Genomic DNA, 17,089 nt, shown 5'->3' with positions numbered 1-17,089 from the left:
ATGGCTTCTACAACACCCAACACACCAAAAACTGTCACTAAAGAGATAGTAGTTCCCAACATGGGACCACTCATCCGTATCTTTAGTGACGGTTCAGTAGAAAAACCACAATCACCATTTGTTCCACCAACTCTCAATGACCCAAATCATTCATCAAAAGATATAGTAATCTCACACAACCCCACAATTTCATCTAGAATTTACCTTCCAAAAATCACAAACCCATCTTCCAAATTACCAATCTTGGTCTATTTTCACGGCGGCGCTTTCATCTTCGAATCCGCATTCTCTCAACAATACCATGGACATTTGAAGAAACTTGCATCACAAGCAAATGTTATAGTTGTTTCAATTGAGTATAGACTTGCTCCTGAGTATCCTCTCCCAACATGTTACCATGATTGTTGGGCTGCACTCAAATGGGTATCTTCTCATTCCAATAATACCCTCGACAATGCCGAACCATGGTTAATTGAACATGGTGATTTTAGTAAAATTTTCATTGGTGGTGATAGTGCCGGTGCTAACATTGCTCATAACATGGCAATTCAAGCTGGTATTGAATTGTTACCTTTTGATGTTAAAATATTAGGAGCTATTATAATTCATCCTTATCTTCAAAGCTCTTATCCGATTGGGTCAGAACCTATTGTTGAGCCTGAAAATAATGTTGCTCATAAGGTTTGGAATTTGGTGTATCCAAATGCACCTTTTGGAATTGATAACCCTTTTATTAATCCTTTAGGTGAAGGTGCACCTAGCTTGGAAAAACTTGGTTGTTCTAAAATTATTGTTTTTGTTGCTGGAAAAGATATGTTAAGGGATAGAGGGATTTGGTATTTTGAAAGTGTGAAGAAAAGTGGTTGGAATGGAAAATTGGAATTGTTTGAAGAGAAAGATGAGGATCATGTTTATCATTTGTTTAAACCAGAATCTGAGAGTGCTAAGATATTTCTTGAGCGATTGGTAAGTTTTTTGCAGGAGATAAACTGAAGAGGATCCAGATTCGAAGAATCGTGATATCTTTCTTTGATTTGATCTTTTGTAATTGTTTTTATTATCAATAATAGATGTCCTTTTATTCTTTTAAGGGTTTATGTTTTAATGGAAATAATAAAGAGACATTTCTTTAGACAAAAATGTATGGAGGATATTATGGTTAATAGTCAAAAAAAAAAATTACGAGTAATTTTACAAAATTATAGTTCACGAATGATATGAAAAAGAGAAATTAAAAAATAGATAGAATGTGTAAAAAAAATAGAAATAAATAATAAACAATATAATAGGTAAATAGAGTTCTCTCTCCGACTTATAATATGAGACCGAATAATTAGTATCTATGAATCACTGATTTTGATACAGATACCTGACACAACACAAACATGTTAATCTAAGTTGAACAAGTTATTTTATTAAAAAAAATTAAAATATTATATAATAGTATTTGACCTTTAATTATCCATCTATTATCGAAAAATTAAAAATATTGTAATCATAGATTAGTACTCAATGATCTACTAACTGGTTGATCAAGTGTGTAGGTTAAGTATGTATAGAAGAATTATTAAGTGTCTACACATTAGGATTCATCTAGGCATTTCATCGTCCGGTTCATGTTTCAAGTTAAAAGAATGACATGAAGGTTCCAATATTGTAGCTTCAGTTCAAGTTATGCCAAGCATATATATGAAGAACAAAGAAATACTAGTACTAGATACTTTCATCAAATTGCTAAGATTATGATACCGCGCTAAATCTCATTTCTTTTATCTCCGTGAAAAAGTATATGAAAAACACAATTTCCTCCCAACCAAAATATCTTCATATGTAAAAAAAAAAAAAAAAAAAAATTAAAGGTGTGATTATTTGTTTGAAGTGTACAAATTTTTTACCACTTATTGCAGGTCATGAGGGAGCAAGAAATTATACATATTAGACTCAGACGATATAAGTGAATTAAACACCATTTTTTTATCTAAAACATTAGCTTTATGAGTTATCTTACTAGAGTGTTCAACCTCAATTTTTCTAAACATTATAAAACTTAACTCACCTCACACTTGACACAATTTTATTTTATTTTTACTCAAATCAACCTCATGTTGGTAGTGGTCCATTTTAAACAAGCATAAAAATTGAAGCAATGTGTAATACAAGAAGATGGAGTAACATTGGATGCCTACAAAGACCTGCCCAAAAACGCAGCTGTTTTAATGCAATGCCCACAACACAGCAACTCCTCAGAGTGACTTGGCAAGCAAGCACTTTCACCTTTTTCTGCCGATAATAACCATCTCACACAAGGCGTTCTCAAATAATTTTTGAGTTTATGAATATTTTTTAAAAATTTATAATTCTGTCCAAAATTAGTCATTTTAAAAGTATGTTAGTAGTGACTTGGTAAAAAAAAATATGTTGGTGACTAAATTGATAGTAAATGAATAAAATAAAAGATCAAAATGATAATAAATTATGAAAATCTAGAGACTTAATTGGTGACAAGTAGCTAAATATAAGGACTAATTTAACATATTAGTAAAGTTATGAGCCTATTTGAGAATGTCTTACATGCAGACCAACACGTGAATCAGTTTGAATATATAGAGTTGGTTTAAGGTATTCAATACCTCGGCTTGCCTCTGGTTCGGTGGATGACGACTTGTGCGTTTTTCTTTGGGCCAAAACACAAACCCCGACGTTGAATGCGTCGAGAAAAGATGATATGATACTATGTACCAAAAATCTGTCACTTTTAAATTTTTATTTTTGTTTCTTTCTCCCTCAAAATATAATGTGCAATGGAGCGTCTGCCAACTATTTTCCTCAATATAAATATTCTCTTTTTCTGTATTTAAATAAATAAATTAACCAAAATCAAATAGTTGTTGATACATGTTCCTCATGCAAACCTCCTTACTCACCATGTCATACGTACGTGTCATCACACAACAACATCACTTTTTCTATAAAAATAAAAAACACCATATCATCATCACTATACTATAGTTTCACCATTCTTTCAATTCACACCTCTTCAAATTCTCTTCTCAAAAAAGCAAAACTTTAGAACACATCTCATCAACAATGTCAACAACAGAACGTACAACACCACACCAAGTCTTAGTTCACACAACAACACAACGTTATGTCGACACTATTACCCCTCAACAGCGTTTTGAAAGTGGTGTTGGTGGTGGTAGAGTTACTCATAATTACTCAGAAAAATCTCCATCAGCCTCTCAAGTTCTTGCTGTCATTACAGGTTTTCCTGTAGGACTCATACTTCTTTCACTTGCTGGACTCTCACTGCTCGGGACTCTTACCGGTTTGGCAGTGACAACACCACTTTTCATCCTCTTCAGTCCTGTTATTGTTCCGGCCACCATTATCATTGGCTTGGCTGTTGCTGGCTTTTTGACTTCCGGTGCTTTCGGGCTGACGGCTCTTTCGTCGTTTTCATGGGTGCTGAATTACATCAGGGAGACTCAAGGGACTGTGCCAGAGCAACTTGAGTATGTGAAACAAGGTGTGGCTGATGTGGCAGGTTATGTAGGACAGAAGACAAAGGAGGCAGGACAGAAGACAAAGGAAGTTGGACAAGAGATACAGTCAAAGGCTCAGGATGCAAAGAGAAACTCAGCAACAACAGGAACAACAGGAACAACAGGAGCAACAACAACAACAACAACAACAGGAGCAACAACAATTACAGCAGCAGCATAAGGAAATGGAAGTGATGATAGCTTTGTTGGTTTAGTGTTTTTGTTTGCGGTTTATGTGGGAAAATAATAAATGATGTGTTGTAATGTGGTGAAGTTTGTGTGTTTGTTATTTTGTTGGGTTATTTAGTAGGGTAAGTCAGTTTTTATTATGAGATAAAATGGGTGAAGTGTCACGTGTCAACAATCTTTATGTAGATAATGGTGGTTAGCTCATGATGTTTTGTTGTCTACTTGTCTTGAATTGTTGAATTCAATATGTGAACCAGTGTTTTATGTTGGTGTAATAAGTAATCTCTTTCTTAGTTGATCCAGTTGTCTATATATTCCATGTTTACTGACCAATTAGAATTGCCTCCCAGGATCTATAATTGTCTTAAAAAGTCTAATATACATACATTATTGGAATTTTTGAATAAGAGTCAATAAGATCTTATGAAAATTGAACATTTTCGCGTAGAAGATGTTGTTCAAAATATATTAAACATTTTACATATCGACAAGCTGGATTTTTTTTTTTTCATTCTAATAAGACCACACTCATGATTTAAAAGTGGATTTTTTTTTTTCATTCTAATAAGACCACACTCATGATTTAAAAGTGTACTCGGTTTGATCTCCCGCAACTGCGATTGGCAGGAGATTGGAACCATTTGATAATAGAACCGATCCCTGAACTAGATTCCGAACCAGATTAAATTTGTGGTGAAAGTCAGAAATAAAAATAAAAGTGTACTTAACATGTCAAAGGTCTGATAGCCATATAGTCATCCTATTAATTATTAAATAAATAATGTGAACATTAACATGTCAAAGGTCTGATAGCCATGTAGTCATCCTATGTAATAAGGTGATAATAAATTTGTCTAACTATAATATTAATAGAGGATTCAATAGTCAAAATTTATGGAATTTACAACAACAAATTTGCATGCTCAACAGCAAACTAGGAGGAAGCATGACAAATTCACAAGGCCTTGATTGATTTCTTGATGCACCAAAAGATAAAGAAATTGTACTGCGGTTTCATATGAATAGCTTACTCAGTTAAGTGGTTGAGGCTGAGGTCCCGGTTCAGCGTCTGTGCCACCATACTCGGCTTTTGGTTCGTTGTTTGGTATCCAAAATGTGAGAACAGTTGAGGCTGCGGCAAACATGGCCCGGCGAGGTGCCCATTTCAAACACCAAGGCACACCAATATGGCTGTTCCAAGATGCTACCTACAGGAAAGGAAGAAAACCATAGTTTAGTTTATAAATGCACAATATAACCCTTTTCCGTGAAATTTGATCTTTTGCACAAACTCAAAAATAGTGACGTGGAACATTTTTGCCACATGTCACGATCTGGGTAAGGTACCGGAAGAAACTGGAGGATAAGCTAATGGAGCAGATCTGAACTCATAATTTAGAGTGATCAACATGAAACTATTCATTTTTGTAATTTAATTAATGAAGTATAAATAACTAATCCACCGGATGATTCTAAAAACTAAAGAAAATAACTTTGAAGGGAGCTTGAAAGAAAACATAAAAAATGTGAGAAGCTTGGTAAGCAGAATTGTTGACAGAGGCACAAAATGGATCTCACAAAAACCAGTAAACTTCTTCAATTTAATTTGGCTACAGCAAGATCGAAGGTACTGGTTTTTTGTTTTGTTCCCACCCTTCTCTTGGTACATGTAGCCTCATCACAATAAAATCAAGAAAAATAAACTCAGTACAAAACCATGACAGAAAAAAGTTGATATTGGGAATTTATACAAGAGTGGAGACTGGAGACTAGTTCCAGTACCACATGCTAAACCAGTTCTGTTGAAATGTTGAGATTTAGGGTTTTTAAGTTTATTTATGATTTAGGGTTAATAGATTAATTAAAACAACAGTTAAATATGTATATGGTCCCTATAAAACCAAGTGTTCGTGTTCCTCTGCCTCCATTTTATTTCCCAACTTCTCCATTTCTTGCTGTTTACAATCCCAACCAGAAGCCCCACGGCGGCGTATCCCCACCCCCCCCCCCCCCCCCCCCGCCCCCCTTCTCTCATCCCCAGTGAAGGTCTACGAACAAGCACATGAACCTCCAAAACCTTGCAGTTTTAAAATCAACTGCAGAGAACCATAGCTACCTGTTTGTAGACCCAATGACACTCTAGTCATCTCTCTCCCTTCAATTTCATTTCATTTTCACCAGCAACGACAAACATATCTACAAATCCAAAATCCACAAATCTACCGGGATGAGCAGTAGGGACAGCAATCAAAACAGCAGCGTCATGGAAGCAAAGCCATGTGGACTACCACATCAGCGAAGCCATGTGACTATGCAGCTGTAATGATATTTAACAGCAGCACCGACTAAAATTTGTAACGGAAAATATGCAATTGGACTATTGTTTGAAGGAAAATTTTACAGGGACTAAAACACTATATGACGAAAAAAAAAAGAAGATATTTAACCCATTTTTTTGTTACGCCTGTTTGAAAATCATACTTCCATATCTCAGAAGGGAAGAATTGGTTATGACAATCTAGAGGGAATTCACTCATTTAGAGGTACACAGTCGTTTTGAATAAAATCATTTGGCAACAGGACAACCAAGAAAATAATTGGTTTCAATAAATCAGGTTGGGCGCAGAGCATTTAGACAAAATTATTTCAGTAATATATGCATACACCTCTACTTCTACGAGCTAAAATATGATGGCTCGGATATACTTAATAGTATGAAATATATTTTAAAGAATCTTCTTTAAATTAAGTAAATTTTTATGGATTGCAGAATCATGTTCTAGTAGAAAACAGATAAATACCTCATTTTTTCTGTCAATACTCCAAGCATGCATGGTCCCGCCTCCTGAGCCTTGAACATTAGAAATTTAGTTTTAGTTTTAATCCTGAATAAATAATGATAAGGGGAGTAAATGAAAAAAATTTATACCTGCCACTACATACTTCCCGTCTGGGGTAAATGTAGCCTCTATTGAGGTGCCATGAGATGGTTCCAAACTAAACCCGCAGCGCTGCACAAGAAGTTCCACCGTCAACTTCAACATGTTATGAACAAATTGCATAAATAAATTGTAGATTTAAATGAGTTTTTTGTCCTTGCAAATATATCATTTTTTCTTTTTATCCCTTTAATATGAATAAATTTTATACACAACGACTAAAATTTATATTACACAAAATGGTATATATATATACAAGGACAAAAAACATTACGACTAATAACAAGGACCAGAAGCAAAAAGTGGTATATTTGCAATGACTAAAAGAAAAAACAAAAAAAAAAAAAATTTACAAGACTACTAAACGCAAAAAATGGTATATATACAAGGACCAAAAACCTATTTAAATTTGTCATAAAAAAACATTTAAACCTAAATGTAACATAGAAGCTTTGACTATGAAAGAAATTAACCTTATCTCCTCCATATGCATCAAGAACATATATATTGTTATTAGTTGTAGACAGAAGCATTGATTTGCCATCATTGCTGAATTTAATATCACAAACCTCAGCTGTATCACCACCTACAAGAAAGGTGTCGAAGGGACCCTAAACCAGCATGGGTAATGTCAAAGTTGTGAAGTTGTGAAATTATGATACGTAAAGTAAAAAATTGCAGATAAGAACCTTGTCATACGAACGTGAATCAAACAACTTAATAGCTCCCCCTTCCATTGCTACAGCAAAGACCAGACCTTGTTGGTCATAGGCAACAGTAGGCCTACCACGTACATGTAAGATTCCCTGGAAACTATAACAGTGAGCATAAATCATAATGTTGTCTCTCTATATATATTTATTTTTTCCTTGATAAAATGTGCGAATTTAAATCTTTGGAAGCAACTGAAACTGAATTCAATAATATCATGAGAGTTTTGAAAAGTATACTACAAAAAGTAGCTAGTTTTTCATTTAACATAGAGTATACTTGGTTCTTATATTGTATTGTACCGTAAAGGTTCTTCACTAATATAACTAAGAATGATATTCTTTTATCCGGCCTAGAAAGTTACGTAACTACATTAAAACAGCCGCTTCAAAAATAAATTGAAAAAAAAAGACCAACCTGGCAGGCATTTACACGTAGATCCCATAACCTAACACTGTGGTCTACAGAACCAGACATGAAGCTATCATTGATAGGAGACATGCAGAGAGAAACAACTCTGCAAAACAAGTCATAAAAAATAAATCAGCAGGGCAATCGCGTACACGAAAGTCAATCATTAACAAATTATTTTCCTAATCTCACTTATGAAAACTATATACCTTGGCTCAATTGGTTTCAAGAAAGGATGGGGTAAAGGAAAACTTATTGTAATACTAATATGGGATTATATCCTGATATTTCCTTTTACTGGTATAGATTTATTTTATTCCTTTTATTCGTACAGTTTGTATTTCCATTCTATATAGATTTATTTTATCCTGTTATTATGAAAGATTTTATTTCCCTTAATCCTTGTATAGTAATCTATAAACTGGAATTTGTGTTTGTTGTACTATTGGATCATTTCAAGAATAACTTTCAAATTTCCCATCTTTTCGATTCAGTGTCAAACTATGAAGTCAATAGTATAGGGTGATTTTTTGAACAAGAATAGTATAAGGTGATTGTGCACAATCGCAGGTTTCCAGTGCTGATAGTGAGGCGCTGTGGTGGAGCTTGGATATTTTTTTCGGGTGGGCCAAATAATTATAACATACAATGTAAATTAAATAAAAATAATTTATTGTTGGTCCAGTGGCAAGGCTTGATTCTTTTAATTGTCAAGACCAAAGTTTGACTCACATTTCCAGCATTTTTTTTTATATAAAATCCGGGTATTTTTTATTTTTACTCAAAATAATATAAATGAAATGTTGGAAGGAGGACTCAATCCCGCAACCTATTACGAGCAATATGCAGTTTTAACCCTGAGCTACAAAGTACTATCTAATGTTTTATAGAAAGTATACTATATATACAAATACATTAATGCCAACACACACGCGCGCGTGAATAGCAGCTCAAATTGTGACCGCAACTAGGGCATGGGTTTGAATAGCACTATCTCGGTTCAACTTTTTTAAGGGGTTTGGTCATTTCGTTTTATTGATATAAGTGTGACACTACATCTTTTCCCCACTCTCATTCATGAAGATTGAAAGACACTATCAAACCTCTCTGTTCTGTACACAAAGCCCCACCACCAGTTCCCCTTTTCTCTACTCTGACAAAACCTAGCAGCGGCAGCATATTTCATTTCGGCATGAACACCGTTCTTTCCAGCGCAGGCTACGGAGGCGAAGACTGAGGGCTGTGACTGAAACCTTCCCTTCCCTCTTTCGCTATGTGTACTTGGTTTCTCTATGGTCTTTGGGCTTATGCTTGGTTGTCAAGAGACTTGTAGCCATGTTAGCATTCAAATGGCATTTGTTTTGTTTCGAAATAACATGTATAACGCAAATATGACCAAATCTTTACATTCTGTTCAACATCATCTTCACATTCTTGTTTAATATGAATTTGGGTGAGTAGCTTTTGTTCATGTCCAATGCCAACATTGTTCAAAACTTGATTCATAGGGGCATCAAATATGTTTTCTTTTGATTCTCAATGTTACCACCCTCTGAATCACTGTTATTTGTCAACAAGGATGTCATGTTTAATGAAGATGAGTCTTTCTTCCCTCATTTCTAAATTTAGGGGAGTACTTAAGTCTCCTGAGTCTTATTTTTTTAAAGTTGGGGCCTACATTCCTTTATCGGCTCTCTCAAATCATCTGTACAGTTATCTATAAACCGTAATTTGTTTTTGTGCTATTACATCAAAAGATTAATTTCTATACATCCGTACTGTTTTACACATACATTCAATAAAATCACACCATAGTGTCACTTTCTTAGGTTAGTTCCTAAAATATCTTCACAAATGTCTACATGGTGTGATTTAATTTGATGCATGTAAAAAAAAGTTACACTATCGACGTATACAAATCAAATTCTTATATCAATTGAGGAATTTCAAATTTGTCTTACTCTACATTCATCAATTAGAAGTAAAGTATATAAACCGAAGAGAAATAAAAGAGGACAAAATAAAATAAATTCCCCAAAGAGTGAAAATAAGACTCAATTGTTCTCTTTTATGCTGGAGGGAAATTAAAAATCATAATCCTAGCAGGTAGAAATATGTCCAAACAAGAAGGAAATCATACGATGATAAGAAATAAAGAAATAAGATAAAAATTAGAAACAAAACAAAAGCACTTCTGCAAGGAAACAGATTCATTCATAAGAAGAAAGTGTTCAAACCTCTGTTTATGGCCTTTGAAGTATCGTAGGCAGCGGTTATCGTACATTGATAAATACCGCAACGATTCTGGCACACAAAGAAAAAAGAAGTCAATAATCGCAGTCACAGGCATAATTTGCAGTCTGAAATCACAACTATCAAAATGTCAAATAGAGAAGCTCACCTCCAGTAGTTTCCAAATTGTATCTTGAAGAGCATATGACAGAACTCGGGTGATGAGTAAAGCATATTTGATCAGTACCATGTTTCTTATGATAAGTGGTTTTCAACAACCTGGAATTCATGGTAAAAAACATAAAATGCTTGAGATATGCGAAAATGTCTAGTAAACAAAATAAAAATCATATAAGAAGTTGTAAATCATATAAACTAGCAGTAATTTGAAAAACCATCCCCCAAAAGGGCTTAATCACTTTATTAAAGTAACAAAACATAGATGCAAACATAAAACAGTCAATTTAATGTATGGTAACAGTCAGGTAATATAAAACGACTGGGAACAGTTTCTAAAGAACAAAAAAATTATAGGGAGTTAATGTAATGTATGGTGAATGAATCATTTATACAAACAGCAGCTAAATGCAAAAGCAATTGTGAATAGCACATTGTTTGACTCCTTTCTAGTGAATCACGCTAGCAACAACCAGCATAGCAATTTGCTGAAGTTTATAGTGATGCTCATCAAGAACAAGAAATTACTAGATAAGGCCTGAACATGGGCTTATAAGCAAAGGCAGTTTTCACCATACACGCCACCCCCCGCGCGCATATTTCTGAGCAATTTGCGAGTGGAGAAGAACAATTACCAGGAAAGCATAGAAAAAAAGCATTGCGCATTTCACTTTCATTATCAACAAACAAACCTCTTTTCATATTAACGGTCTGTTTGGATGAACAACTTATTTGCAGCTTATAGCACAAACGTTTATGAGGCTGTTTGTTACAGCTTTTTTTAGAAAAAAATCATTTTTTTTATAAAAATAATCACTTTTAAAAATATTTCATCTGTTTGTTATGGATTCTTAAAAAAAATCAGAAGCTAAAAGTAATCGGAAAACAACTAAAAATGAGAAGCTGCTAAGAGTGGCTTCTCAAATAATAGATATTTTTTTAGAGGAAAAAGAGAAAACAAGTGTCAAATAATATCTTGTAATTAAAAAAATCAGTTTTACATGTTGCATCCAAACAAACTAAAGATTATTTTGTTTAAAAAAGTGATTTTTATTACAATAAACAAACACAAAGTAAATTCTACTTTTCTATAAAATCTCTAAAAACTAATCTCTAATTATTGAATGTCAAAATCACTATTTTTTTAATATAACCAATAAATTGTTTTTATATATATGCTACAAGCTATTTTCATAAGCTATATTGGAGAACTTATGAAAATAAGTTAAAAAAAAAAAACTTGCAAAAAATTGTCATAACCTAGTATATCCATTAGTTCTCCTAAGCAGTCTGACAAAACCTATGTCAGTAAGTAATTTCAAATAAGTTGATCCAAGCAAACCCTATATGCTAAGAAAACAATGCAATTTTCTTGATTAAAAAAATAGAATTTTGACGAGGCACAAGAATTTAATTGTATTGTAAGAGAGTGGTAACTAACTTAGCATTAGCAATGTCATATAATCGAACTGAATCATCCTCACTAGCTGTGACAAGTAAATCATCTTTACGATGGAAATCAATCGAAAATATCTTCCCAACCTTCAAAATACAAATATATAAGTAATTAAATTGAAAAGTGAATTAATTAATTAATTCGGTATAAAAGAGAAATCAGATTAACAACAAAAGCATTTGAGAAGGGAAAAGAAGAGTTACGAAGTCGGAGAAAACAGCTCCTACGGACATGGACCGGATAATGACGTCATCAAGCTCTGAAACTGATGTCGTCGTCGTCGTCATCCCAGCCGACCCGAGCAAACCAAGTACAGTAACAAAGGAACAATCTTTTACACTCTTTTTTTTTTTCTATTTCTTTTTCTTTTAAAATTTTATTTTATAGAAACTTCTCAGTCTTACTCCTTTTTAATCATTACACTATTTTTTATTTTTTTATTTATTTTTACGATTTATTGTATTTTATTGTTATATTTTTGGGTTAATTATTTAGGAATTCTTAAATTAAAAAAAAAAATTGTAATTTTGTTCTAACTAATATTTTATTTTAAATCAAAGGACTATCATTCACGCGCAAAATTCGCTCGAGGTAATTGAAATCAATTTAAACAGTTGACCTCTTTCAAAATTTCTATACGTCCCGGTCATAAATCTAACGCGGGACCAATGGTTCGTTTGGATTTGACTTATTTTTTAACTTATGTAAATAAATAAACTTTTATGTTAATTAATAAATTTTCACAAACAAAAATTATATCTTCATAAGTTGTTTTCTCGTAAACTACTTTGAAAAACTTATAATAATCCATAAAAGTTTATTTATTTGTATAAGTAGTTTCACGTAAACTCAAAAATAAATCATCCAAACGAACCTCAAATAGTTAAAGGGAACGCATTAAAGCTCAAAGAGCGCTTACAAAAATATTTACATTTACCTTTCTCCAAAAATATTAGTAGAACTCGAACACATGAATGCAAAACCTATCTCTTTACCGTTAGACATTCTATTTTATCATGGTCTTTCTTGTATGAGTAGGGCTTAACACATACACATGTGGTGCTTCAATGTAAGGCAAATTTTTCCTTGAATCTTCACTTGTCACCATATCTTTTGATTCTTTCAACTCTACAAGGTCCTCTTGCAATAAATATTTGTGAACTCAGGAATCCACTTATCTTGTAAGTGAGAAATGAGCATTCTTGACCTCATCATGATATTTCATAGCATTAGGTATGTTGAAATTAATTAATGGGATGGTCATTCACTTTCATTGTCAATTCACCCTTTTGTACATCAATCATGGTTCTCCTAGCTAGCAGCATAGTAGTAAGGAAAGCTCTTCTAAAAATTATTGGTATGTCATCATTAGCTTCAAAGTGAACAACGATAAAATTTACAGGAAATATAAACTTATCATCCCTAATTAGGAATGTGAGTGCATATTTCTTCTTAGAAAATATTTTGATATGATGTTTAAACTATGCAAACATTAGAATTGTTGTATATGCTATTTTTGAGTCTGTCCTTTTCTTTTCCTTTTTAAATTGATCCTTTTTTGTTATATTTCGTCTACATGGTTGACCTTTAACTTATAATCTAATTGTACTCCCTCCGTCTCGGAATATAAGCAAAAAAAAAAATTCACACTTATTAAGAAACTCTAAATTTTATCAAAACAAACAATTAAGAAAAAGTCATATTGAAAGAAGCTAACTACCCAAAAGTTTATTGGGAAACTAAACAATAGTGAATTATGACTAAGGGTAATTTTGTAATTTTAGTATTAAAAAAGTTGTTTTTTACTTATATTTTGGGAGATCAAAAAGAGGTTTTTTTTGCTTATATTACGGGACGGAGGGAGTATTGTTGTAATTTATGTTAGAGTTAAATATATTATTGGTCATTCTAATTCTAAATATACAAACTTTTGGTAATTTATGTTATGGTTAAATATATCATGCGTCTTTTGTTTTCAACAAGCTGAGAATGAAAAATATTTTTTCTTTTAATGTCATTTTAGTAAGGGAGTATGTAACAAAATTTTAATTTGGTTAGGGATATCGTTACAAACCGGAGTCGAAGGTAGAAATCATTTTCTTTTATTTGGTGATTTGTTCAAAATGAAAGACAAAGGCTGTGTCCAATACTTTATATGGTTGGCAACCACTTGGAATATTTGGAATCTTCGCGATAAAATAATTTTTAAGGGCAATATTCCGGATGTTTCTTCGTTATTGGAGACAATCAAACTTCATTTTTGATTGTGGTTCACTAGTCGGTGACTCGGTATGGGCGTAGGACTTGTACTCTTTTTGTGTTTAAATCCTATGTCTTATTCTGAGAACTTATTTTAGTGCTCTTTGTTGTAAGGGTTTGAGTACCCCTTTATACTCCCTTATAATATATTTTTTATTATAAAAAAAAATGGTTAAATAGGTAATTTACGTTAGGTTAAATATTTAAATCAACCAATAACATATTTAACCTTTTATGTTATATATACAGGTTGTGTGAACCATAAGTTTTTCTTTTGCAACCACATATGAACAATATTCAAATGTCTATTCATCTCACTTCTCACCGAACTAAAGATAAATTATTCATTGTTTCGTGTTCATGTATTCGAACCATTGCTTTTAAATGAAGATATTGTATGAAAACTTGGGTATTTTATCTCACTGTTGGATTTGAAAATTTAGATTTAAACAAAAATATGTGGAAGTAGAAATAATACAGAGTAATCTAACATAACATGTATATGAGGTATGTCAATACTCCCTCCGATCCTATAAGAAAAATTTTGGTTTTAGCTAGGTTCATTGTAAAATTAATGAATCTAGACAATAATATAGTCTAGATTCATTAATTTTACAATGAATCTAAAAAGTAAAGTTTTTCTTATATATAGGACTGGAGGGACTGAGGGAGTATTAATATAGGCAAGTGCTAAAATTTCTAAGGGCACATGATAAACAACTTAATATAAAAATATTATTCTCAAGAGTTGTGTATTTCACTTTTCAAAAGTTAAAGGGTTGTATTTTCTGGTACAATAATTCTACTTTTAAATTCCTTAACATGTGTCCTTAGAACACACAGATTAGAGCCATTAAAATATCATACACATTTTTTTCTATTATTCATAATTACATTCATTAGTGGAATTTACAAGAACTTAATTATTATTTTTTTGTAGAATACAAGAACTTTTTTTTTTATCGTAAGAATACAAGAACTTGATTATTACTCCCCCGACCTTATTTATAAGCAAAAGTCAACAAAATATTTTGGCCTTAAATATAAGCAAAAGTTACCAAAATCAACTTTATTTAATGTTATTATTCCAAAAATACCCTTATTAATTGTTCTACTTTTTAACATGATTGTAGAGTCCTGATGCATATTTAATATATTGTAATGTCATTTTAAGAATTTCAATCGAAATATCACATAAAATTAAGATAAAAATGATACTCCTTAATAAGTGTGCAAAAAGGAATTTTTGCTTACAAAAGAGATCGGAGTAGTATGTAGGATATGAATATAAATAGATCCTTTAGAACATGAGACAAATGGTTATTGAGCTTTAATTAAGGACAAACGTTTGAATTCTTGTTGGAATGATCCTTGGTCAAACATTATTGAATTATCATCCAATCGAACTCTGCATTATAAGGCTCCTTCCCATGAAAACTATAAGAGTAAGAGAAATTTGCAAAATCAAAGAAATATATGAAAGTGTAAGAGAAATTATAAAAGAGTAACAATTTTTTTTTTGAAAGAGTAACAACATTAAGATCATATCATATGATGAGCAAAGAAAATGAAAGGTTTATACATAACAAAAAAAATATGTTATACCAAGCTTTTACAATAACCGCCAAAGCACCTCATTATTTTTCCAGTAGGAGGATCAGGATATAGTTTATTACAATCGGCATCATTATAGCATTCATATTTTCCTGTAATGTAGTAAAAGAATAAAGAAGTATTAAAATGGGTGTGAAACATTTGGCATGAAATAAACAAAAAAATAATCATGAGAATGAGCTTACTTTCATCAAAGATTACAAAGAGAAATATGGAAACAAAAATCATCACATTATAAACAAACTCGTGAGTTTCAGTCATTTTTTTTCACCTTTGAACGTAACAAATATAATATGGTTTAGTCACTTTATATAGTAGTATAAAAGAATAAAAATAAAACCTCTCTGGATGCTTGCGTTATTTACGTAGTTTTTAATGATTATGTTGTTGAAAGAAATCCTTCTTTAAAATTTTAATTATTATTAAATGTCTCTAAAGTATAATGATGAATCACATTTAGCTCTTTAGCTCATATAATAGATCTCACAAAAAAATTTATTTTTAATTAAAGCTTAATCGTTTATCAACCTTTCATTATTATTTTTTATTTCCTATCGAGCCTTTCATATTTAAGAGAGGAAAACCAACATTATTTTTTTTTGGTATATGAGAGTAACTGGTCCCATATATCATGAAAGTCTCATGTTCATATCTTGTGGTTAAATATCTATATGGTTAGGAATAGAAGATCCTATTTAAGATGGCACTAATAAAAAAATTCGATTGAGATTAGTCAATTATAATCAATGGATACTTTACATTAGTATGACGGTGAAAGAAAGAAAGAAAAAAAAAGACAAAGAAAACTCACAAAAGAAAAATTATAGCGTAGAGTGATGACAAAATTAGTCGTAGGAATAATACATGAGTTTAATTGTTGTGTATCGTCAATGTAAATAAAAAGTATTGACAACTATTAATCATTAACATGTTTTTATTTTTTTTCATCATTAATTATTTTAGTTTTCTTTGGTCATTTTTTATTTTAAGAGTTTTTTTTTTTGAACATCAAAAATTGTATATAATAGGTTTAAATTAAAGATTTTTACTTCTTGAATTTAATAAAGGGTTTATGTTTTCATTTATTTGATTAACTAGATATTTTTTTGGTAGTTTGATTTGTTTCTTTGGTTAGAGAAGATCTTGCATGATGATGATGCTCCTCAATTCTGTGAATGAGATGAGGGTTTTGTACATGCAAGTGCTCCGACGCTCAACTTAGCAAGAGTGTGAAGCAAATGTTTTAAGAGTTAGAGAATAATGTACCTGTGTCTTCTGCATTAAAAGGCTTTAAATAGCCTGCGGTGTGGAGTGCAAGGTCATTAATGGAAGGACAGTTTTGTCGACCTCGCCGTTAATGATTGTCGAAAAATGGCGGGATAGCCTTGATTGGTAGTAAGTGTCAATCATTCTGATGTCGAGGCTTCATTAACCATTAAGCAGGGGAAGACACTTATGGGCCTTAAAACAAACTGGGTCGAGTTCGGTGTATGGAAGGTGGATCTCCTCAATTGATGCATTTTGATTACAAAATGAATAAACAAGACACTTCATTT

The 17,089-nt window shown here is 32.1% G+C and overlaps 3 protein-coding genes, 1 long non-coding RNA gene and 1 other non-coding gene across 5 annotated transcripts; 2 read left to right on the top strand and 3 right to left on the bottom strand.

Annotated features, from left to right (window-relative positions):
* Nucleotides 1-1,019, top strand: LOC123891329 (2-hydroxyisoflavanone dehydratase-like). The gene has a single exon (XM_045941167.1). It carries the CDS (start codon nucleotides 1-3, stop codon nucleotides 991-993), a length of 993 nt encoding a protein of 330 aa, XP_045797123.1. The 3' UTR covers nucleotides 994-1,019.
* Nucleotides 1,020-2,826: 1,807 nt separating this feature from the next.
* LOC123891328 (oleosin Ara h 10.0101-like) lies at nucleotides 2,827-3,974 on the top strand. Its single transcript, XM_045941166.1, has one exon. It carries the CDS (start codon nucleotides 3,088-3,090, stop codon nucleotides 3,724-3,726), a length of 639 nt encoding a protein of 212 aa, XP_045797122.1. The 5' UTR covers nucleotides 2,827-3,087; the 3' UTR covers nucleotides 3,727-3,974.
* A 484-nt stretch (nucleotides 3,975-4,458) lies between these two features.
* LOC123891327 (protein ANTHESIS POMOTING FACTOR 1) lies at nucleotides 4,459-12,048 on the bottom strand. The gene is made up of 10 exons (XM_045941165.1): nucleotides 11,864-12,048; nucleotides 11,646-11,746; nucleotides 10,197-10,306; nucleotides 10,033-10,099; nucleotides 7,802-7,901; nucleotides 7,363-7,479; nucleotides 7,147-7,284; nucleotides 6,664-6,745; nucleotides 6,536-6,585; nucleotides 4,459-4,942 (listed from the first exon to the last, which is right to left on the bottom strand). The coding sequence occupies exons 1-10, from the start codon at nucleotides 11,945-11,947 to the stop codon at nucleotides 4,766-4,768; spliced, it is 1,026 nt and encodes a 341-aa protein (XP_045797121.1). The 5' UTR covers nucleotides 11,948-12,048; the 3' UTR covers nucleotides 4,459-4,765.
* LOC123893355 lies at nucleotides 5,257-5,353 on the bottom strand. Its single transcript, XR_006803459.1, has one exon. It is a non-coding gene; the product is annotated as a small nucleolar RNA snoR109 (small nucleolar RNA).
* A 3,071-nt stretch (nucleotides 12,049-15,119) lies between the features above and the next one.
* LOC123891326 lies at nucleotides 15,120-15,868 on the bottom strand. The gene is made up of 3 exons (XR_006803065.1): nucleotides 15,719-15,868; nucleotides 15,525-15,625; nucleotides 15,120-15,356 (listed from the first exon to the last, which is right to left on the bottom strand). It is a non-coding gene; the product is annotated as an uncharacterized LOC123891326 (long non-coding RNA).
* Between the last annotated feature and the right edge of the window lie 1,221 nt (nucleotides 15,869-17,089).

The sequence above is a fragment of the Trifolium pratense genome, linkage group LG6 (genome assembly GCF_020283565.1).
Source record: "Trifolium pratense cultivar HEN17-A07 linkage group LG6, ARS_RC_1.1, whole genome shotgun sequence".
NCBI classification, from domain to species: domain Eukaryota; kingdom Viridiplantae; phylum Streptophyta; class Magnoliopsida; order Fabales; family Fabaceae; genus Trifolium; species Trifolium pratense.
This window is presented reverse-complemented; position numbering and strand designations above follow the sequence as displayed.

What these genes read in the sequence shown, in the direction of transcription:
- LOC123891329 (XM_045941167.1), top strand. Translation starts at nt 1, where the DNA reads ATGGCTTCTACAACACCCAACACACCAAAAACTGTCACTAAAGAGATA.
- LOC123891328 (XM_045941166.1), top strand. Translation starts at nt 3,088, where the DNA reads ATGTCAACAACAGAACGTACAACACCACACCAAGTCTTAGTTCACACA.
- LOC123891327 (XM_045941165.1), bottom strand. Translation starts at nt 11,947, where the DNA reads ATGACGACGACGACGACATCAGTTTCAGAGCTTGATGACGTCATTATC. An exon ending in TTCAAAGGCCATAAACAGAG is followed by an intron (nt 7,902 to 10,032) that starts GTTTGAACACTT and finishes CTTGTTTTGCAG; the next exon opens with AGTTGTTTCTCTCTGCATGT. An exon ending in ATGCATATGGAGGAGATAAG is followed by an intron (nt 6,746 to 7,146) that starts GTTAATTTCTTT and finishes CTTCTTGTGCAG; the next exon opens with CGCTGCGGGTTTAGTTTGGA.